This window comes from Lampris incognitus, chromosome 13 (genome assembly GCF_029633865.1).
Source record: "Lampris incognitus isolate fLamInc1 chromosome 13, fLamInc1.hap2, whole genome shotgun sequence".
Classification (NCBI taxonomy): domain Eukaryota; kingdom Metazoa; phylum Chordata; class Actinopteri; order Lampriformes; family Lampridae; genus Lampris; species Lampris incognitus.
In genome coordinates this window covers 33,652,465-33,675,688 of record NC_079223.1, presented here as the reverse complement: position 1 = coordinate 33,675,688, position 23,224 = coordinate 33,652,465, and the positions used below count along the sequence as shown (strand labels likewise).

General features: G+C 42.4%; 1 protein-coding gene across 1 annotated transcript in view; it reads left to right on the top strand.

Annotated features, from left to right (window-relative positions):
- Positions 1-23,224, top strand: part of LOC130122460 (protocadherin-15-like) — a 299,505-nt gene that overhangs the window by 5,108 nt on the left and 271,173 nt on the right. The window contains exon 2 of the mRNA XM_056291387.1: positions 18,980-19,098. Coding sequence (XP_056147362.1) covers positions 19,008-19,098 — 91 coding nt within the window. The 5' untranslated portion in view covers positions 18,980-19,007. The remainder of the gene's footprint in view (positions 1-18,979; positions 19,099-23,224) is intronic.

Below are 23,224 nucleotides of genomic sequence, written 5' to 3'. Positions count from 1 at the left end.
TATGTCTTCTGTCTCATTACTTATTTATTCATTTGTTATTTTGCCACCCCCCCCTCCCTCCCTCCCTCTTTTTCTCCCCAATTGTATCCGGCCAATTACCCCACTCTTCCGAGCAGTCCCGGTCGCTGCCCCACTCCCTCTGCCGATCCGGGGAGGGCTGCAGACTACCACATGCCTCCTCCGATACATGTGGAGTCGCCAGCCGCTTCTTTTCACCTGACAGTGAGGAGTTTCACTAGGGGGATGTAGCGTGTGGGAGGATCACACATTTCCCCCTAGTCTCCCCCCCCAAACAGGCACCCCTACCGCCCAGAGGAGGCGCTAGTGCAGCAACAGGACACATACTTACGTAGTACATCTGGTTCCCTCCCGCAGGCACGGCCAATTGTGTCTGTAGGGACGCCTGACCAAGCCGGAGGTAACGCGGCGATTTGAACCTGTGATCTCCGTGTTGGTAGGCAACAGATTCGACCACTACGCTATCTGGACGCCCGCAATTATCGATTTTCTATATTACCATACCACACAGCTGACTATTGATTTCATCCTCCGCACAAACCGAAAGAAGCTCACATATCTAAGTGGTCCATTTTCCAGACATTTTTATGTATTGTAGCGAATTCGGGGGACAACGCCACCACAGGAACTGCCGCGAACCCGTATCGCCCGCACCGCAGGAGACATCGCTAACCGCTCGACTAAAGCGTCAGACTCACGAGCCATCGGCCAGCGTGTCTTCTTATCCGTGCACGTTACAGTATGCTCTTACTTTTATTGGTTTAAATAAATCTCGTACTTCACCTGCGCCATCCAAGTCATGGATACATTCCTTATGATTGATTCACTCGCGCCTGTGAAAGCATTTTAACACGACAGTCTGACGACATTTGCTCACACTAGTCATTTGGTAACGCTTCCGTAAATGTTACTAGGTCGCAAGTCGGCAATTCGCCGATGCAACTTTTGCGGGTGATCATTCACACTTGTCCCCGACACGTACCATTGACGGAAGGTTTACGGGTTTTGTCGGCATGTCTGAACGAGGTTTTAAGTGCTGCCTGCCCAACTTGGTCACTGCACCCCTTTGGAAGTCAAGGGGAGAACACAGACACAGCTAACATTTCATGAAAAGCAAGGCGAAGAATTGAGTAAGTTCTCCTTTGATTCTCCTTAAGAAACAAACCGTGAGCACAAAGGCTGTTGGAAATAGGAGTCTGTTAGTAGTATACTGTAGCGAATTCGGGGGGCAGTCTGGGAGACCGTCGCCACAGCCGGGACGCGAAACCGTGTCTCCCACTTCGCAAGCGACAACGTTAACCAGTCGACTAAAGGGTCCGACCCGTTAGTCAAGGACCAACGTGTCTACTTGTCCATGCACGTTACAGTACCCCGCTCCTTCGGGAAGCGCGCCTCAGCATATCAGCTCCCTCACGCCTCTGGGGGCACGCGCTTCCGATGACCTCACGGTCTCACCATCCCACTTCTGACACCAATATAGCGAATTCGGGGGCAACCGCAGGAACTGCCGCGTCTGGGACGCGAACCCGTGTCTCCCGCGGGACATGAGACATCGCTAACCGTCGACAGGTTAACGTTGTCGCTTGCAGAGTGGGAGACACAGGTTCGCGTCCCGGCTGTGGCGACGGTTCCTGGGCTGCCCCCCTAATTCGCTACAGTACTTAAAGGAGGTAGATAGAGATTTTGCTGCACACCAGTGTATGTTTAAATGGTTAAAGTCAACCAAGCAATTAAGTCAATAAAGTGTGGGATATCAGAAGCTTTCTTAATCTGTAATCTTCACCCAATATGAAGCCTTTTATTTCACATTATTGATGGCTACCGTGAGACTGTTTTAAGACCTGCAGTTGGTTGCACCAGCAGAGTGTAATGTCGATATTTAGGTCAATGTAAATTGGCACTACGCTGAGTTTACGAACAACTAAAAATTATACCTTTACACCAAATCACATATGTTCAACGTAGACTCAACTTAAACTGAACTGTTATTATTTCTACTTCTTTTTTTTGTTGTTGCGTGGATTCAGTGTTACGGTTTGCAACTCTGGTTGGCGTTTTGTTAGTTGTCCAGCGAAAGTTATTCCGTTTATTCACTTAAAAGTTGCTTGCTAGACAAACTTCAGCACCTCGCGAGAAAGCGCACTCAACAAACCATCGTGAATAAGCAAACGCACATTGGTACGAAATTAATACACACAAGAAATTAATATATTAAGTTCTTTATTGTAAAATACACCGCCGCCCTTGTGAGACACACACCTAACGGGGTACATTCATGCAGGGCAGCTATCAATAGGCTTGAATGAAAGGTTTAAAGAGGAAATTACAAACCTGACAGATAGGCCTCCCCCCGACGGGGAAAGCTGAAACAATTGAATCTGCACCCTGACCACACGTACACATGCAGTCCGTGCACAGCGAATGTCAAAAATGACGTATTTCCTGTTTACGTTGTATGACGCTGTCGATTGGCTTGAAACGATAGAAACGTTATTAAATGTGACAATATTTTGATTAAGGATTCGTTTTATGCATTACTAGGTAACTTGCGTTTGATGTTATCGTGGTGCAACTGAAATTCAGTGCGGCGCTAGTTTAAAACTAGCTACTCGGAACGTTAGGTTAAGATGGACTTTACGCCCGAATTTACAATCGACCTTGCCACATGAGGGGCAAGGTTGCAGGGATTTAATTCCCCCCTCATGTGGCACAGTATGTTTGAAATGACAAGGAAATAGTAGCCCCCTAATTTTTTAACTCAATGAAAGCTAAGGTCTCAAAAACATAACTACCTTGTCACATACCAGTATTAGTCTGTTATTTGCTCCTTTATTGGGATTTGTTGTTATTTTATTCCTGCCGAGCACAGCATTGCCAGCAGAGGGCGGTCTATGCATTGTACTAGATATGAGTAGCTGACGCCAGTAAAGTAGGAGCCGCCAGAACGTGATGAGTCAGTTCAAATATGCGCACGACGGAGTGCTTCTGGCCTGAGCCGTATTTGCATGTTTTCCAACAGGTAAGCCGACTATAAGCAGAACCAGGTAGTAGACGATGGTAGTACACTTGAGTAAAACGTTAGTTTGTAACTGTTAACATGCAGAGACATTGAATTTGACCGTAGCTGAAAATGACTGTTGACGGGCGCCGAGCCGAAGAAGTCCGCTAGCTAAACTAAGAGATAGTTGGTACCATTCCGTGTGAGCTCGTCAATGGAGTTACCAGAGTTTTATGTTTTGGAGATGTATGTTTGGTAAACTGTGTGAATGATGCTGCATTAAAGGAATATTGATAGCAATGTGTCAAGCAGACAGGCGAGCTAATGATTACATGGCTCGCTATGCTAATGCTACAGCCTATCTTATTCTTATGCTTTCCTCCCAAAGTTACTGAGTCGAAAATATGTTTCAAGGTTTAAAAGTGGGAATTAGACGAGTTAATGCCATTGTAAACTCAAGAGCAATGTTAAAATACTACTCGTTACTTACCGGGTGTTTTCGTGTAAACTCTTGTTTATTGCTCACCTGTCGATACCTTAAAGGAGCGTGATTCTATAGCTAAACTGTTACTTACCTGTATTTCTGTAATTCCTGTTAGAGATTAAATTGAGCATTTACTGAACTTTCGAACAGAGAAAACATGTGAAAAGAGAATCCAGATCGGTATAGTATAGGTAATAAGGTGTTTATAGCATTCAGTATGAGTTTTCAATTGCGTTTATGTTCATTATTGTTTGTTATATTCTGTCGTAGTGTGAAAGAATGGAGTAACATGTGGAAATCATACAGGCCAGAAAAGTAGGAGCCGTCGGTACGTGATGTGTGAGTTCAAATATGTTTGTGACAGAGCGCTTCTGACCCGAACTGTATTTGCATATATTTTCCAGCAGATTCTCAACAAAAATTAAGTGTGGTGCACCAGAGTGAGCTTGATGTCCGTGTAACATTTAGAATATTTCCTTTGGCGTCCGGCTAGCGTGGCAGTCTATTCCGTTGCCTATCAACAAGGGGATCGGCGGTTCGAATCCCCGTGTTACCTCCGGCTTGGTCGGGCGTCCCTACCGACACACTTGGCCGTGTCTGCGGGTGGGAAGCCGAATGTGGGTATATCTCCTGGTCGCTGCACTAGCGCCTCCTCTGGTCGGTCGGGGCGCCTGTTCGGGGATGAGGGGGAACTGGGGGGAATAGCATGATCCTCCCACACGCTACGTCCCCTTGGTGAAACTCCTCACTGTCGGGTAAAAAGAAGCGGCTGGCAACTCCCCAGATCGGCAGAGGGGGTGGAACAATGACCGGACGGCTAGGAAGAGTGGGGCAATTGGCCAAGTCCAACGGGGAGAAAAAAGGGGGAGAGAAATTTGCTTTTTAGGGGTCCAAGCAGCAGCGCTGCTGGAATCCTATTGTATTTGTTAGGATTATTATTATTATTATTATTATTATTACTCTGCCCTAAAGGTATCTGGGTCTCAGAAAGTGTAATAACTACAGTTCGTAAACTTGGCAGATAGGTTGTAAATGTCATCCACTACTCAAAAAAGAAAAATACACCAATTGGCCAGACAGCTGCATGAATTTGCATTTGCAGCGGCCTAACCCAGTGCCGGTGTCGGAAGATGGCGGTGCGAATTCACATTTGCGGCGATCTCACCCATTACTGTCCATGCAGTGTCTTTGTCCACGTCTGCGGTTAAGTTTTGTCTTCATTTGATGGCTGGGAGAGCCGACGGCCTCACCTTGCATTGACTGTGGTGTTTTTGATGTCGTGAGGAGTATGGGGAGGTGTGTCATGGGTGTCTGGCTGGGAGAGTTGGCGCTGGATCAGCTGGGAGAACTTGGTCTGCTTTGTTCGGAGGGCCCGGGGACCACGGCCCCTGCCCTCCTCGGGCGGTCTGACAGGACGCGGAAGCGGGGCGGGCTAAGCTAGCCCATGCAGATGTAACCAGGTTAAAATTAATGTTTTTATTTTATTTTGTTTGAGTATGAAATATCACCAAATCCTGTCTGTGTGCTGTTATTTGTGTTTACTACATTTTATTTTATGTCATTATTTACTTTTATGTGTTTTACAACGACCGTCATATACGTGTACTGTCGCTTTAAGAGAGAGGTCTTATGGGTACACGGAAGACGGAACGCGGGAGAGGCCATTTTTGTTTTGGGGGAGGAGTCTCAAGCAGCGATCGAGCCGAGCCACGCGTGTTTCTTACCGTAGGACAGGTTTGCTGGTTGAGGAGAACGTAACTTTGAGTATCCCTGTAAGAAGATACTGCAAGCTGTGGGATAAAATACTTGTTTATCCTTTCTTACATCGGAGTCCCGTGGACGGTTTCTCCTTCTAACGCACACAAGTGAAGTCCGGGCAGTGGTTGAACTTCGACCCCCACGTCCGTAAGAAACACCGCTCCCGCTGGAGGACTGGACGTTTGTCGAAGGGTTTGAAACTAAATAAATGGCAAGGTGGGCCAAATAGAGTCCTGTGTGTCCCCCCTCCTTCCTTGATCATGATGATGATGATGATGAGAGACTGAGGGCCCCCCACAACACCTGGGACCCCACCGAAAATAGAACACAACGCAGAGCTAACGATGAGAGTGACGGGCGTGCAGCAGGCTGATCAGCATAGGACTGCCCCCGTTATACAGACCGGCGGTTAACACATTCATCCTGGCTGGTGTTCGCTCCCTTGGACAGTGATTTTTTTTTATTTTTTTTTTTTAGTTTTGATATACAGTTTGGATATGTGTGTTCTTGTAGTTTTTGGATGTGTTTTTATCTTTGTGTTGCACAGCTGTGGGCTGGGGGAAACAGCATTTTGTTTCATTTAATGTACGCAAGTGCATGAAGTGAAATGACAAATAAAGTGTTCCTAATTCCTAACGTTTGAATCATAAGTCTCAGAAACAAAATTCTTCTATTCTTGGATTAGAAGCCTGTACATTTTGGTATGTGCAATAAAATGTGCTGACTCGGGTTAGTGCAAAAAACAGACTGACTATTTATCTAGTGTGACAGCTATTACACTTATTCATGTATTAATGATTATTATTATTATTATCATCGATATGTTGATTGTGCTGCAAATAAGTGTTTGTATATATATATATATATATATATATATATATATATATATAATTTTTTTATCTTGTTTGTACCAGTGGGGAGTTGCGCTTAATTTAATTGTACAGCTGTGCAATGACAGATAAAGGCATTCATTCATTCATTCATTTGAATCTACTAGAACGCTTCCGCCATTTCAAATTTTGTCTTTTTTTGCTACTCTGTCTACAAATTTTGAGCAGTCGTCACCAAATTTCATAAAGAGAGTCTCTGGACCAAGCCAGAAAAAGTTTATATATATATATATATATATATATATATATATATATATATATATATATATAATATATTCCATACTGTTCATTATATAAGCTAATCACATTTTATCAAAACATTTAATTTTAAAAGTTTTTCAATAAGTCGTGAACACATTGAGATATCAACCTGAAATTTGAGACACATATTGATGAGGTTTTACCAAAGTTATGTATTAAAGTGCATTGCGCTTAACCTCTAGCGGGCACTACAAATGTAAAAAGGTTAGATCTCGTATTCAGCACCATGGGTTCGTACAGAATTCGGTGTGCACCATCTTGGGTCATGACTCAGTCGATGCATAAAATTCTGTAAGGATGGTTTAAGCTACTTTATTTAGCTACTTTATTTATTAGCTACTTTATTTATTTACTCTGCCAGGATATAAACTCAATTCTGAAAGAAGTGGTACAATTTTCTGCTCTTATTGGGCAATAAAAGAATGACGTGTCGTCGATAGGCTTGTTGTGAGGTTGTATTTGAGCACAAATTATTATTTTTATTTTTTTATTTTTTTTGTGGCATTGTTTTCCTTGGCAAAGTGCACACCTTTTGAAGTACCAGTCCTATCACTACTCTGTTCAGGTTCAAAATTCTTGCAGCTTATCGACAATTTAGGTCAGTTTACAACTTCATCTCGATTGAATTTTTACTCCTTTGAACCCAAATTATTAATGTATTTATTTTTAATGGTATCACTCCTACATATACATCATTCCCTTACGGTTCTCACTAAACTGAACTGGAATGTCAGGGAAGTTAAATTACTGTCGCAATCTCTAAAAAAGGAATGAAAGTAAAAGTAGAGATAAAAAGAAATAACTGACCGCATATGCACGTCAGTAGTTCATTCCCATGTGTGTTGGATGATTCTTTTAATCATAGATAGATAGATGGATAGATGGATATAATTTTTAGGATTTATGTTATTTTTTTTCCATGATAATTTTGAGCCTCTTAATAGCATCACCTATGTTTCAAATGGTGTTCAGATATGTTAAATGACGAGTCTGCAGTGATATTCAGTGTCTTACTGTAATGAGTACTGTATGCACATTTTTTTATTTCATCATATGTTTGATTAAACTTCACTGAAGTATATGGCAATACACCCGAAACCAGCAGAATGGTGTGTGATTTTTTTTCTTCAGAATTTTATCACCATCACTTTAATTGCTGTGATTTCTTTTACGCTTTAAACAGACAAAAATACCCCAATCTGCCAACTGTGATGTCATTGCCTCAAGTTAAAAGAGGGTGTGTGGAACGCCATGTCAACCCAGTGGTGCAGTCAGTAAGTCACCTTCTCTGGGCACACAAAGGTCACTGGTTCAATTTCCAAGGTGTCCAATTCGAACTTACCGACCTTGTGGCAATTTATGCATGTGGCATGTTGTCAAATTCTTCTGAAGGTCATGTTAAGTCGTAGAGTGTCATTTGATAGATTTTAGATTTTCAACCATTTTGAATTTGGTCCGAATCTGTTCTCACTACTCCTACAAATTTTGAGCCATTGTCACCAAATGGGGTACAGAGCATCTCTGGACCAAGCTAGTAAGTTACTTCGATAAGCCTACGTATTAAAGCACATTGCACTCAGTGGCTGGACCCCGCCCATTGCAGCTTTTTTTTTTTTGTCTTTTTAGTTTTATAGTTTTAGTTTTTTTTTGTGGCGTTTTAATGATTTATGAGCAGCCTAAGCTGAAATGCCATGCGTTTGTTGCATCTGCTGTATACTGGAAGTATAAAATGTGTTATTATCAAGTGTGTTAAAACCAAGTGTGTCATTAATGGAGGCTCTTTTGTGTAGAATTGGTTTATATCTGGTTTGGTGTCTTAGCTATTGACCAGGAATTAGTTACAGCTTATTGAATAAATCCATTTAAGTTGTGCTTGACCGCATTTTCTTCTGAAGCAATTAAAGACACAATTTTAAAAGTTAATTTGAGACTTTGCATAATTGATTTGGGCATTTTCACTTTAGTGACACTGCTGTGTGTTCTGGCTGTGAGCTGTTTACAAGGGATGGTTAGGGTTATGGGGTTAGGATTAACTGGATAGGGTCAGGGTACATCTCTGGTTCTGGTCATTGCTGCTGAAATTTGCGCTGAACCATGATTTGCTCCTCTCTGGACACAATCATGTCCTCTGAACTCCCTGACAAAATGTATGTGTAGGCAGCCATAGTGACTGACCAGCGTTCAGTTGGCTTCATCTGTTGAATCAACCCCTTTATCGTCGCCTTATCAGCTGTGTCATCTCTGAGCAGCGCTTGACATTGCTGGATTGCTTTCGGGTTGCCCACTGAAAGGACAGACATTCATCACATCAACCGAATATCACTCTTGTTTTACACGGTGTGAGAGATTTTATCAAAAAGATGGTGTCACTCATGTCATACATGTATACATACACACACACACACACACACCCACGCTCAAAGCACACACACATGCACACTTACACACACGCTCGAAGTATGCAGGCAGGTATGCACGCATGCACACACACACCCACAGTCAAAGCACACATGCTCACATGCATGCATGCCCACACAAACACACACACCCACCCATGCTCAAAGCATGCATGCACACACGCACACACACACACGCACAAACACACACACACACACACACACACACACACACACACACACACACACACACACACACACACACACACACACACACACACACACAAACGCTCAAAGCAGGCATATACGCATGCTCACACACACACACGGGCCTGCACTTGATAATTTGTCTTATTTTTCCTGTAATAAGTCTTACCTGAACGCATACATTAACTGAGGACGTGAGCTGAAAGTCTCATTGAACCATCCAGCAGAAGAGGCGTTTTAAAACCTGCAGGATATGTATCTGAAGTTCACTGGACAGGCATCAAAAGTGCGTCTTTCAGTTCAAGCTTCCCAGTTTGTACGTGCCTGTACTGCAGGTTAGAAGAGTTTCTGTGACTGTGCTTCAAACTGAATACTACTCACATGGTTTCTGTTGGTGAATAAAAGCACCATTTCATCATAAATTAATACACCTCCTCTTTTATACCAGCCATTATTGTATCCGTTGCTGCTTTTGAAGTGCTTGCATAAAGTCATAAAGGTGAGTGGCCACACCATGTAATTGTGAAGACTCTTACAGGCCACTTCAGCAGGTTTCTAAAGGGGAAATGCAGTTTAGGCCAATGTAAAGTGTATACAATTCACACTAAAAACACGCATAAGGCTGTTGAGTTTTCAGATAGTTTGAAGGGTCCTTTCCTCTATATGAGGGGGAAGTGGGAGGAGTTCTTCGACATGTGTTTTCTGAGGCAAAGACCCCATTTGCAAAATGTCATTGTCAGATCAAGTTAGCTTTCCTCACAGTTCATTTCATTTTTACAATCGAAATGCACAGTTCACCAGCAGACAATTCAAATATTTCATACTGAAAATAATAATGATCCAAAAGCCCGTCAGGGATTCTTATGAATTAATTTTATACACTGTGGAAGAATATATAACGCAGCAGAGTCTCACCAACAGAAAGCAATCTTATCTCAGATGGTATCTTAAAAAACGTCAAGCATTATGAGGCAATCAGTTATAGATCTTGAAATAGATTAAATGGTTGTTCCAGTTCTTTGTCGACTTAGTAGAACAATATCAGGTTTATTCAGATCTACAATGCTGGCTTAGAGTGACAGATGGGAATGCATTGGTGGCTTATCGTGTACTTAAAGTGGAACAACTATACTTGTCAGCTCAGCAGTTAATGCATTACCGCAGGCCCTCCAAACTCAGTGCTTAGCACATTGTGCATTATATGCAAGGTCTTTGCAGCAGCATATGCACCCGTTTAGCTTCACATCTTCAGCAGACGTTGATTTGCTGATGCATTTGATATTAAAAACATTTCTTTGTTTCAACCTTTATTTATTTATTTTTTTCTAAAATGCTCACTTAACAAAACAACTGCTAAGTTCACACTTCCAAGCGTTGCTTTACGGAATCCTTTCTTTGGAAGAATTAGTAACCCCAACGTTGACTCAGGCTTGGTGAGAGCCCTGTCACAGTGGAAACCATACGACGATTACAGGGGTGAAAGTCACCCATCGGCGGGGGGGGGGGGGATCTTGGAGAAGTCAAAGCAAACTTTTGTCTGGTATCAGCTGCATGTGGTTAAGAACATGTGGCTGAGTGGCTGCCAGTGTGTCAGCTGCGTGCCGTGTGACATGGATATCGTGTTTTGATGCTGAGCAGAGAGTGCAGGGCGGCTGTGACACCCACATGGACTGAGCTCAGCAAGGGGTTTAGAGACTTATAATGTGGTCATGAGCTGACTGTGGCAGAGGATTAGAACCTCCGAGATGTGTGCCTCCCTCTTAGTGAGTTATAGAAAATGACAGGTTTAATAAGCCACAGCGCTTTCGTGACATCAGATGCAGGACTTCACACCATCGACTTGCTGACCAGTATGTGGAATGTGGAATTTTCTTTTTTTGTTCATCGGTTTGTTCAGTTTAGAAAATAACACTGCAAAACCCAAAGCATGATCAGTTGGCAAGAATGGGTTTATGGGTGTAGTCAGGAAAGTATATGATTGATCCTGTTTCCTCCCTCAACAACTACAGTTGAGTAACCTTTGCTCAGGGCACTAAATCTCAAACCTCTTCAGTGGAGCTGCATAGGTGCCCTATGCATCAATAGAAGACCCTGGTTGAATATGAAGGAAGGAGTCCCTAGGAAAAAAAAAAGCATGCTCAATTGACTTCTTCTTGATAAATAAAAATGTATATGTACCCTATGAACTATATAGATTATGTCGTTCTAGGCTGACATGATGGGGTCTCGCTTTAAACCTCATCCCGACAGGGTAATGTCGATTCTTTACTGCTGTAGCAACACAACATTGCATAAAAAATGACAGAGAGTTTTATCGACGAGCGTTCCAGCCCCTCACTGTAATCATCCGAGCCCTCGAGGCCTACATTAAAGCTCTTATTTGCTACTTGTAACATTGTGAAAGCACATAATGGTGTTTATTCACTTACACATAAGGGTCACTCACCCTTTCCAAATGATCCAGTATGAACACCCTCCATTATCTTTCAATGTTCAGCACCAGCAAACAGTCAACTCGGCAGACGTTTCGTTAGTGCAGTGTGGAATGTGAATAAATGGAGGTTTTTCGGGAAAGAGGTGGGCTTTAAGTAAAGTTACATAAAAAGGTGAGCCAAACGATCAATGCTTGCCAAACGCCCTTTCCCGTTTGTGTCAAGTGCATATTAAGATCACCACCGGCTCTAAAGGCTGCTGTGTTCTCATCAGCAGTTTCACCTGGGACTCACCCACGCAATAGATGCTTTTCCATCCATGCAGAGGAAAGCACTCTATGAAGGATTTAGGAAAAACAGATATGGCCCAGAGCTGGACCAAAGGTTGTGCAATCTGGGATGGCGGCCAAAACTTACATAGGTTGCAGCTACAGCTCAGTAATAACATGCATACAAGTGTGAACATGTCATGTCACATGAATGACACAGTCACCCCTTTGACCGATCCCTAGCAAGTGCAATCAAGTATCGTGACGTAGGCACGGGGAGAACATGCAAACTCCACACAGAAAGGACCTGGGTTAGCCTGGGGTTCGAACCCAGGACCTTTGTGCTGTGAGGCAACAGTGCTAACCACTGGGCCACCGTGCTGCCCATATGAAAAATAACTACATGCTTTTATTACTAATAGACATAACCACTTTAATGCAATGTAACCACTGTAATGTAACTAATAGACATAACCACTGTCATGCCTTGGTTGTGGTGGTGTCTAGCAGTAGTATATAGTAGTAGGTATGTGCCAAACAGGGTCCTCATGGTCTTCTGACGGTAACCTATAGTCTGTACCTAAATATCTGACTGAGAGCATTGGCTGGGCATCCTTTGCTGTTTCAACATGTACCTTTTTTAGCATTGCTTTTGCTAAAGTTGTTGCATTTCTTTATTCTACTGAACTGACTGTTGATTCTACTTCTTATATTCTGCCAACCCCATTTTACTTTTAGCTCATTTCTTTTTATTGGGCCTATTTTACCTCTTTTATTACTGATCTGCTCTCCTTTTCCGTGTATTTTTCCTTGTGAAGCACACCGTGTCACAAATCTGTCTAAAATTGTGCTATATTAGATGGTCTAATCGATCGCTTGATTGACGAATAACATACACAGGAATACCTCACTAAGATTAGGCTAAAACTGATTACAGTTCAACTTTACATCTTTTGAGAGTAAAACATCAAAAGAAACCCGTAGAGGAGTGACTTTATAAAAATAAAAACACGTGAAAATTATTTATGTCACAATGTCCCAGAGGAACAATGATCTCGGGATCTTTGTGCCAAATTTCTTTCAACAGTTGTAAGTATAAAAGATAATGATAATGACTCTCATAATGTTTTATATGTTGACTTTTAAACGTAGCACTCCCTTGGGTCATATGGTATAATTTTATAAATGGGAAAATGCAGAACAGTTGCAAGATTCTGCACGTTTCATCAGAAACATGTTAGTTTTGTCTGGTGTATCATGTGATGGGTGAATAAACAAACAGACGGGGACTGAGCCAAAGTGGCCACTGCAGAAATGTCTTTGTGGGAGATAATGATTACAGTGAATAACTGGCATAGGGCTTGAATTATAGTACCCTCATAGCACCCGGTAATTGGTTACCTTAATCATTTAATGAATCTCTATTAACAAGTGGGGATGGCCTGTGAAAGTAAATAGAGGGAGCGGCAGATAAAGAAGTAGCACCAGATGCTTGTCTGAATGTTGAGCTGGGTTCCCCTCTGCTGGGTGTGAGCCACGTGGATCCCAGTCTGTTAACCCCAGCTAATCACTCCCGTCATTACAGAGTGCTTCGGCCCCCCCCTTGCAACCACTGATTACATCTCACAGTATGTAATAAATAGCCCTACTCTCCCCTGGCACACTTAACCAAGTCAAGTTTTTTTTTTCCTGTCTTTTACTTGCTTTCTTGCTGCAAAGCTGTCTGTCAGACCATTATTGTTTCTTTTCACGAGCTTGTCCTTCTCTCTTTCTCTCTTTTACTATACGTACATCCCTTCTCCTTGACTCGTGTCTCCATTGTTCTCATCTCTGGGTGACAACATTCGCGCTGCAACAACCCAGAAGACATTTATGTATGCAAGTGCAGTCACACCTCTGTACCATGTCTGTGCACATGTGTGTGTGTGTGTGTGTGTGTGTGTGTGTGTGTGTGTGTGTGTGTGTGTGTGTGTGTGTGTGTGTGTGTGTGTGTGTGTGTTGGTGATCCCATTAAATTAGCTTCTAGTTCTGGTTACACACAAGGCTGGTGTTACACATTAGGGCTGTGCAGAGGGTATTGGGTTGCTGTGACGGGCATTTACGGTTAGTTTAACAACAACAACCTTGAGCTAATGCTTTTGCCAGGTAAAACATCATCTTGCAGTGTGTAGGCTGGAACCATCTCCCAGCAAAGCATCAGTTTTCATTTCTAATAGTAGGGCCTTACACCATAGAATCCAACAGTTATTGCACAATGTATGATTGCGTGAGTTAATGTATTAATTCCAGTTGGTACAATCTACACTGAATGATTACATGGTGATTATGATGGCTGTATTTTTGACTGCAGCGAGATAGTTTTGAGTGTTGTTTTAGTTTTCATACCTGCTAATGAGGCCAAATTATTTGTCTTTTAACATTCTGACCTGTCTCTCTTTTGCTTTGTAGTCAAGTTGGTACAGCTCAACCAAGTTTGTCTCAAAAAGGCCTTGAGAGACGAACTGGCTGGGGTAATAGTCACTTAAGCCAGAAGCCATTACACTATTTGTGTCAAGCAATACTTATCAGCAATTTGTGTAATTTCTCTCTCTTTTTTTATTTCAAATTTGAACAGGAACAGTTCGGTCAATGTTCCATTAAAATTCCTATCACGGTCTAAAAATTCTGTAAACATGCTGATTAAACAAATACTCCTTATGTTGCAATCTACTCGTGCACACTGGCATTGTGCTAAATAGGGGCTGCTGGTGTCTGATTTATGAAACCATGTGTTGCTGTCATCTTCCAGATTTTCCAACTTGCATATCTACATGATTTACAATGCCTTGCTTTTTGCCATTTGTTCACTTGATCGGTCAGGTGACGTGAAAGGGAACTTCACTCTAAATCACTCAGACCGCCATGGGGAGGAACCATTCCAGATGCAATTTGGTACTCTTGTCAAAGTGATGAGTCTGCAGATTTTCTTATCTACAGGAGGGGGAGAAGGTTTCGATGAGATTGATGAGGAAGTCAAACTTCCTAAGAAATTGCTGCTTTCAAAAATACATGAGGCCCTCTGTTGCCAACTGAGTCAATGGCAAATTCAGTTGGTGAATGTTATCAACTTTTTTGAAGAAAAATGGGGTGTCGGGGGTGTCTGGGTAGCGTAGCGGTCTATTCTGTTGCCTACCAATACGGGGATCGCCGGTTGGAATCCCCATGTTACCTCTGGCTTAGTCAGGCGTCCCTATAGACACAATTGGCCGTGTCTGCAGGTGGGAAGCCGGATGCGGGTATGTGTCCTGATCGTTGCACTAGCGCCTCCTCTTGTGGGTCGGGGCGCCTGTTCGGGGGGAGGGGGAGCTGGGGGGAATAGCGTGATCCTCCCATGCGCTACATCCCCCTGGTGAAACTTCTCACTGTCCAAGCCGGTATCACGCCAAAGCGTGTAATACACTCGCCGGTCCAACGTGTCAGTGTCACTGTTTGCCTCGCTCGGGCGTGAAAAGTACACACATGTATGAAGATGCGGTGCCAGCAGGGGGCGATGATTAAGAGGTGAAGGCAGGTTAGGGATCCTCCCATGCGCTACGTCCCCCTGGCAAAACACCTCACTGTCAGATGAAAAGAAGCGGCGGGCAACTCCACTTGTATCGGAGGAGGCATGTGGTAGTCTGCAGCCCTCCCTGGATTGGCAGAGGGGGTGGAGCAGCGACCGGGACGGCTCGGAAGAGTGGGGTAATTGGCCAGATACAACTGGGGAGAAAAAGAGGGGGGGTGTCAACATAAGCAACAACTGTCTCAGAATGGGAACAAGTGAGTCATCCCACAAACCAAGTCAAACTCTCCATTTATTCTATGAGAGGACTAACAGTTTATTTACCACTTTACAAGTATGAACTACAAAAAGCCTATATTGCCCATGAAATTAGTGATCCCAAATGTTTTAAAAATAGTGTTAATTTAGTTAGCGCTTTCATTTTTTTTATTATTTATACAGAAAACCAAGCCTCGTCTTCACCAGAAGCAAAATTCACAGGAAGAGAAGAAAAAAAATGACTTTAATGTAAATATTGTTTGATTTGATCCTTAGATTGTCAATTTTAAATGGCGTTAGCATCTGCATGTAACATGAAAGATATTGAAGCCTGAGCTCTTTTATTCCATCTGCTGAGAGGTGTATTGATGTCAAAATTATGACCATTTATTTACACAGATAGGGAAAGGGTTGAGGATGCTGCAGGCAGATGACAGAATATTAGATGAGATTATACATTTACAGTGTGCGGTTGGATTACCTCTTCACTTCAACTCGGGTTTAATGGAAGGATGCATTTGCCTTTTATCAAGACATTTGTGACATGCTGATGACTCGGAAAAACCAGAAAAGGCAGACATAAAAAGGGCTCAAAGGCTGATGAAAGACGATCGAAGGAGCACACAGAGAGAGCTGTTGGTGGTTTGTTTTTTTGTTTTTTTCAGGGCAAGAAAACCTCTGGCACTTGACGGATAACGCTCTGCATCTTCAGTCTCCATGAAATCCATGAGTGTGATTGCTTCACTCCCTCTCCCCACCTCCAGCATCCTCCATGGTCTCTCTGGTCCTCCTCCTCCTCCAACCCCCAACAGTTTGATCTGCTGCCTGTACTATTCCACTATTTCTTCCTCTTCACCACAGTGATGTTTTGGCAGAGATACAAACAAATCCAGACAGGCAGACTTTTCTTCAACCAAGCTGAACTCCTTTCCTCTCCACTCAGTGGGATTTGTGGTAGGATGAAGTTGGTGTAGCGTAATACGCGGAACGCACCTGTGTAGCAGAGAGAAATTGAACAGTTGCCCTGGTAGTTACCTTAGGCCGCAATCACATTAGACACCTTTTACTGTGAGGTGCGGCAAACTTTCTTTTTTTGTACGACGGCCCTAATTCAAACAACATCTGACGCATCCTTGCGACTGAGAGGCATCTTGCCAGGCAGCCAAAGGATCAGCTGTCAATCATTTGTGTGCCAGTGATAAGTGAATTAACGTTAGGCTAGATAACGCTACCTAGCTGGCTTATCTTTACTTCTTACAGTTAAACAACATATAGCTTTAGCCTATGCTGCACTTTATTTGTGTAAAACATGGAAAGGTGGGGAGCACTTGCTTTAATTCCTCTGGAAAGTGAAAGTCTGTTAACCTGGATGACCCAGCTGTCAGTCTGGTTTTTTTTGGTTGTCGTTGTGAACAGTTAATTTGCAGAGACCCGGCCCTTCGCTCTTCCGATTGGACAGCAAAGAAGAAATGGCGGTGACATAAGGCATGTTATCTGTTCAGAGCCCAACATTTTTCAACTTCAGGCACTCCAAGGATGTTTCACCAGAAACATGAGGAGTGCTGGGCACATAAAATAAGAGCCAAGTGCTTTGAACTCCACAGAAGGAAAAAAAAGCACCTCTCACTGCTAAAAAAGCATCCGACATGTTCACAGCCTTAGACCGTCTTCGGTGAATATTGCTGCCGTTGTTTAGATTGATACCTTTTCATCATCTAAATCATGGACCGGGGATTTTTGTAATACATTTCCACAGATTTCAACTGTGGTTTACACTTTTTTTTTTTTTTTTGAAGAGTCGGTCAATCATATCCTCAGGTTCCCTGTCCATAGCATTTTGAGCAACAGCACAGTCTGCATATAGATGAGATGCAGTGTTCCCATGTCAACCAAGTAGAGTTGCCAGAAACCAAGGAGCAAAATGTCTTCTCTCTTTGGGGTGGCTGGTTTCACAGGTCTACATTTTCTCATGTGCAACGGATCAAAGTGATCTTACTCAGCCCTCTTAAGAAAGATAGATGTACGAATGTGGGAAATCAAATCTGCCTCAAAAGGGAACACCGCTGGGAGCCGGAGAGACGAGAAAGGAGTTAGTGAATAGGAAACTGGCTTGAAATCCCTCTTTGTTGTTGCGCTGTAAGAGAGGAGAACGAAGCCGTATCCTGCTGTCCACGGGGGTTTCACACCCAATATATCTGCCTTTATTTTAGTGTGTCACATTTACTACAGTAAAATGTTTGAACGTATTTGCATGGCTCTATTTGCATCCTGTGTGGATATGGTAAAGAGGGCTGTGTGTAGCCTAACCTAATAGTCAGAGAGAGAGAGAGAGCAAGAGAGAGGAAAAGAAAGACACAAAAGAACGATACCCATTTCAGCATGATGTTTCAGTCAGGCTTGCTTATAGTTTAACTTACACAGATTCTGTTAAATGTACTTTGACATGATAGCACTGACGCTCGGTAGTTTACCCTTCTTGTCCCACCGCCTAATGTGCTGAAAACTGATTTTACTGCTTATCGCTCGCTTCCAGAATAAGCCCTCTGGAGAAAGTCTGACACCGAATACCTCAAACAGATTCCTCAAGCCCCTCCATTCCTCTCTGTCAGCCTGCTTTCCTCTCACTCAGATAGAGGATATATGGTGTGGATATGCAACCACAGTACACAACACAGCCCAGCACACAAGCTGTGCACACCACCATGCTTTAATAATATGTTACACATAAAAATGAAGAAAAAAAAAACCAAAAACAGCTTTTATATTTTATTATGACCAGCAAGTCAAATTTTATGAACCTTGATTAATACATATATGTGCAGTTGTGCACCTGCTTTGTCTCATGATGTAAAGGTAAAAGGCTTTATTTAGCATCCCTCTTGCCTTCTCATACTGACCCTGAGCTGCACATGCATGCTTGTATATGTGGTTGTGTGTAATGTTGATGATCGAGGGTTTCTAGGATTAGAATATAACCTTCCTCTACTGGACAATGGCATCAGCCAAAAGCCTAAAATTATAAAATTAAACTAAATGATGGCAATGTCGCTGTTTAAATTAGTTTGAAAATGGAAACAATGAAGCTGAATGAAATCAGGATGTATTGCTGAGTAATCCAATAGATGACGTGGCTTCATTGAGAGTAACTAAAAGCAGGTTACAAGTAATCTGTGTTGGCATGGAACATTTTTTTTTCTTACTGTACTCATCAGACAGTATTCTGTATCCAGACTCAGTTAAATGATGAGCATTATGGTTCTTGAAAAGTCATGCTGCTGACCAAAAGGTACCACACCAAGGGTGTGTAAAGAACATGCACATATGTACGAATGTGCTTGTGTGTGTTTGTGCGTGTTTCTTTTTTTGCACATATGGTGTGTTTGCCGGTCCCAGCTGTAAATGAATGAAAACTGGACAAGACTCTCAAACCATTAATAAAAAATCCCCCTTCTCTTTTCTCCATTCAGTTGGGCAGGCAGTAACGCTTGACAGAAGATGCAACGGGGGTGGCGGCTCTTCAGATGGCTGGGGACAGGCATGGCAATCCTTTCTTTGCTCGCAAACAGCTGGGGCCAGGACACAGAAGGTACGGTAGACAGCCAAAACTGAGGCAATGAACCCAATAGCTGCTGTCTTCTAAGTCTCTCCGCTCTGCTGTTGACAGAAAAATAAACCCCAAAAAACAACCTCGTATTAATTGAAAATGTCCTATTTTAGCTTTTTGTAAATTATTTTTTTTGTGCCAAAATAAGTTATTTATAATTTGAAAAATGTCACATGCATCGCCTTTGCTAAACTGATTATTGAGTAGAGCTGAAGCTAATTTTGGAATATATATATATTTGTTGATATTACATTTGATGCATTAGTTTTCCTTATTCATACTGCCTCTCTCGCCTCTCTCCAAGATATTTGCTTTTAAAGCAGGAGCAACTATTCACGAAATGAAACTACCCTAAATATGAATAGTTACATGCTTTGAATAATCCCTAGAACATGCTTTGAATCATCCCTAGATCAGATGGGCGACATCATTCTGCTCTACAATACAGCTTTCATTTGCGTAACATTTGGCTTCAGTGCTAGTAGAGATGCTAGCTTGGTGGTCATAGTTAAGGAAATCTGTCACAATTGAAATGATGGTTATGTTCAAGGTTGTGCAGAGGTGTAAAACCATTGAACAAGGAGTTTAACTGAAAGGCCACAGGGCAGTCATGAGAAATCAATTGCTATAAACTCTGAAGGGCCACAGAGAGGTGGTGCTCAGATTGCCGGTGATTATTCTCAGGGATATAATAATGCAAATTGCTTTGATTTTACAGTAAGCTGCGTACCCTCTCTATCTAAATTTACAAACCTAAATGCAAAAGACATTATTTGAAGGGTGCACAAATCCGAATAGCTCCCTGCACAGTTCAGTGATCTTACCAGAAGGATTGTCCTTGTAGTTTTGTGTTGAAGCTCTCACGTTACAGGGAAAACCATTACAGTATTTGTAGTATATTTGACAGGATTCAGGTCAAAGTCAACACGGTGCACTTTTCAAACTGGTGTGTCTGCTTCTTTTTCCTCTCAGTTCTTTCCTTCCTCCCTCCCTCCCTCCCTTCCTTCCTTCCTTCCTTCCTTCCTTCCTTCCTTCCTTCCTTCCTTCCTTCCTTCCTTCCTTCCTTCCTTCCTTCCTTCCTTCCTTCCTTCCTTCCTTCCTTCCTTCCTTCCTTCCTTCCTTCCTTCCTTCCTTCCTTCCTTCCTTCCTTCCTTCCTTCCTTCCTTCCTTCCTTCTTGTATTCATTAACAAAGTATTTGATGTAACAGTAGTAACAGTAGTGAATTTGACAGTACTCTATACAGCTTATAATACACTATTATCCATGTCCTTTTGATCATCCAGATTGAAACTATTTTTTTTTCCTGCGAGTTTTCCCCTCATGGCATTGGATGATGTCCTTTTTTGCCTAGAAATGAATTGCTTTATGTCACCTATGAAGGTGAAAGGGTGCCTAGTGGTCTCCTTTTTGGATGACGTCTCCCTCTAAGGCTCTGAGCACGTTGACAGATAAGTGTTGTCATCGGAGTCTAGAAACCACTGAACCAAAACATAACAGCTCTGGAACTCAAAATAGCCCCACGGATAATGGGTTTGTGGGTACTTTCTTTTGCAGTTCGCAATGACTGTCCCTTTTTTTAATGCATGGTTTTACCTTGGTGAACCACACTAAGGTATAGAGTCTTAAAAGGCAGATTTTTCACGTCTTCCATGGTTTTTGACTGACACACAAATCAACCTCATCAACTGGGTGAAGTCGCCTTGCAAGAGAGTAGATGCTCACTTTGAAAAAGTTGATCTTACCCAATTGGCCACGATGAGGCTATCTAAATATATACTGTTATTATTCTAAGTGTGTGTGTGTGTGTGTGTGTGTGTGTGTGTGTGTGTGTGTGTGTGTGTGTGTGTGTGTGTGTGTGTGTGTGTGTGTGTGTGTGTGTGTGTGTGTGTGTGTGAGGGAGTGAGAGAGATGTTTGCAAAGCTGCACTGCATTTCTGGACATTTTGCATTGGCTTAATATTACATCCATGGCAGGGAGACACCATAAGTAATAATACATATTATTACATATTAGCAGTAATATTATATTAGAGTTAAAGGGAAGGTTTACAAGATGATTGTGAGACCAGCTATTATGTTGTGTGGTTTGGTGACAATGACACTGATGAAAAGACAGGTGGTGGAGTTAGAGGTGGCAGAGTTGAAGATGCTCAGATTTTTGTTGGGTGGGAGTGATGAAGAAGGACAGGATTAGGAACGAGTATATTAGAGGGACAGCTCAGGTTGGACAGTTTGGAGACAAAGCAAGAGAGGCAAGACTGAGATAGTTTGGACATGTGTGGAGGAGAGATGCTGGGTATATTGGGAGAAGGATGCTGAATATGGAGTGGACATTGCCACTTAACAGGACAGCTTTCAGGCTTAACTTTTACGAATCTATAAAAAGACACCACCCAAAGCCATGAACAATCCATCAATGTCAGTGCAGAAACAGAGGTTGTCAACCTGCATAAAGAAGTTTGTCAAATGTTCTTGACGGTTCCAAAAGATAGAAATTTTTGTAGCTGGTGACAGCAAACCCCATTCTTGCAATCTTGAACCAAGTAGTTCAGCTTTAGCTTTTGACAAATCTAAGTCCCTGACCGGGTCATTTAATTCTGGCTGTGTTATGAGATGAGGATAACAAGACATAAAGGGTTCAACATCTGGATCTGTGTTGTTTTCCACATCTGTTTCATGTGTTGTGGCATCTTCATCTGCCTTATCTAGGCTCCATGTCTCTGGTGGCTTCAGTAATGGCAAATGTCAACATGTGGAACTGGTCTCATGGCTGAAGGCAGATTGGGGTATTAAATAGATTTCTTATTTTTAGTAGAGAAGCCAGATACATTGGTCGGACAGAAGTAACAGTCCGTCACGTGATCCTTCTGTTCTCACCATATCATTAGGACTGCAAATGGCATTGACTTCAGAGTACCTCTGAGCCAAGCTCTCAGGTTGACTGCACATGTTGCACAACAAATGTGAGGAGCCCAGGGTTTCTCTTGGTCACCAATTTTACATGCGAGGTAGAGCTCATAGGCTTTCTTAATAAGTGCAGTCATGGTGCATCTTTGAGCCTTAAGTGTATACTCACCACAGATGTAACAGAATGTGTCGCAGCTGTTGTAATATTGACAATACATTTCTGCTGTATTACATCTTCCTGAAGACAATAAATCCTATTGTTAAGTATGCTATTACTGTATGCTGTTGCCTAAAGAACATGTGCATCAACATGCGTCCATCCATAGGATGGATGAAACGCAATGTTACAATTTCATTTAGCAGACACTTTTATCCAAATGCAATGTACATATCTGAGATTTAATACAACACACGAAAGGATTTAGTTAGCCCTTGGTTCAGAGAACCTACACTACCGTTCAAAAGTTTGGGATCACCCAAACAATTTTGTGTTTTCCATGAAAAGTCACACTTATTCACCACCATATGTTGTGAAATGAATAGAAAATAGAGTCAAGACATTGACAAGGTTAGAAATAATGATTTGTATTTGAAAAAAGATTTTTTTTACATCAAACTTTGCTTTCGTCAAAGAATCCTCCATTTGCAGCAATTACAGCATTGCAGACCTTTGGCATTCTAGCTGTTAATTTGTTGAGGTAATCTGGAGAAATTGCACCCCACGCTTCCAGAAGCAGCTCCCACAAGTTGGATTGGTTGGATGGGCACTTCTTTGAGCAGATTGAGTTTCTGGAGCATCACATTTGTGGGGTCAATTAAACGCTCAAAATGGCCAGAAAAAGAGAACTTTCATCTGAAACTCGACAGTCTATTCTTGTTCTTAGAAATGAAGGCTATTCCATGCGAGAAATTGCTAAGAAATTGAAGATTTCCTACACCGGTGTGTACTACTCCCTTCAGAGGACAGCACAAACAGGCTCTAACAGGTACTATTTAATGAAGATGCCAGTTGGGGACCTGTGAGGCGTCTGTTTCTCAAACTAGAGACTCTAATGTACTTATCTTCTTGCTCAGTTGTGCAACGCGGCCTCCCACTTCTTTTTCTACTCTGGTTAGAGCCTGTTTGTGCTGTCCTCTGAAGGGAGTAGTACACACCGGTGTAGGAAATCTTCAATTTCTTAGCAATTTCTCGCATGGAATA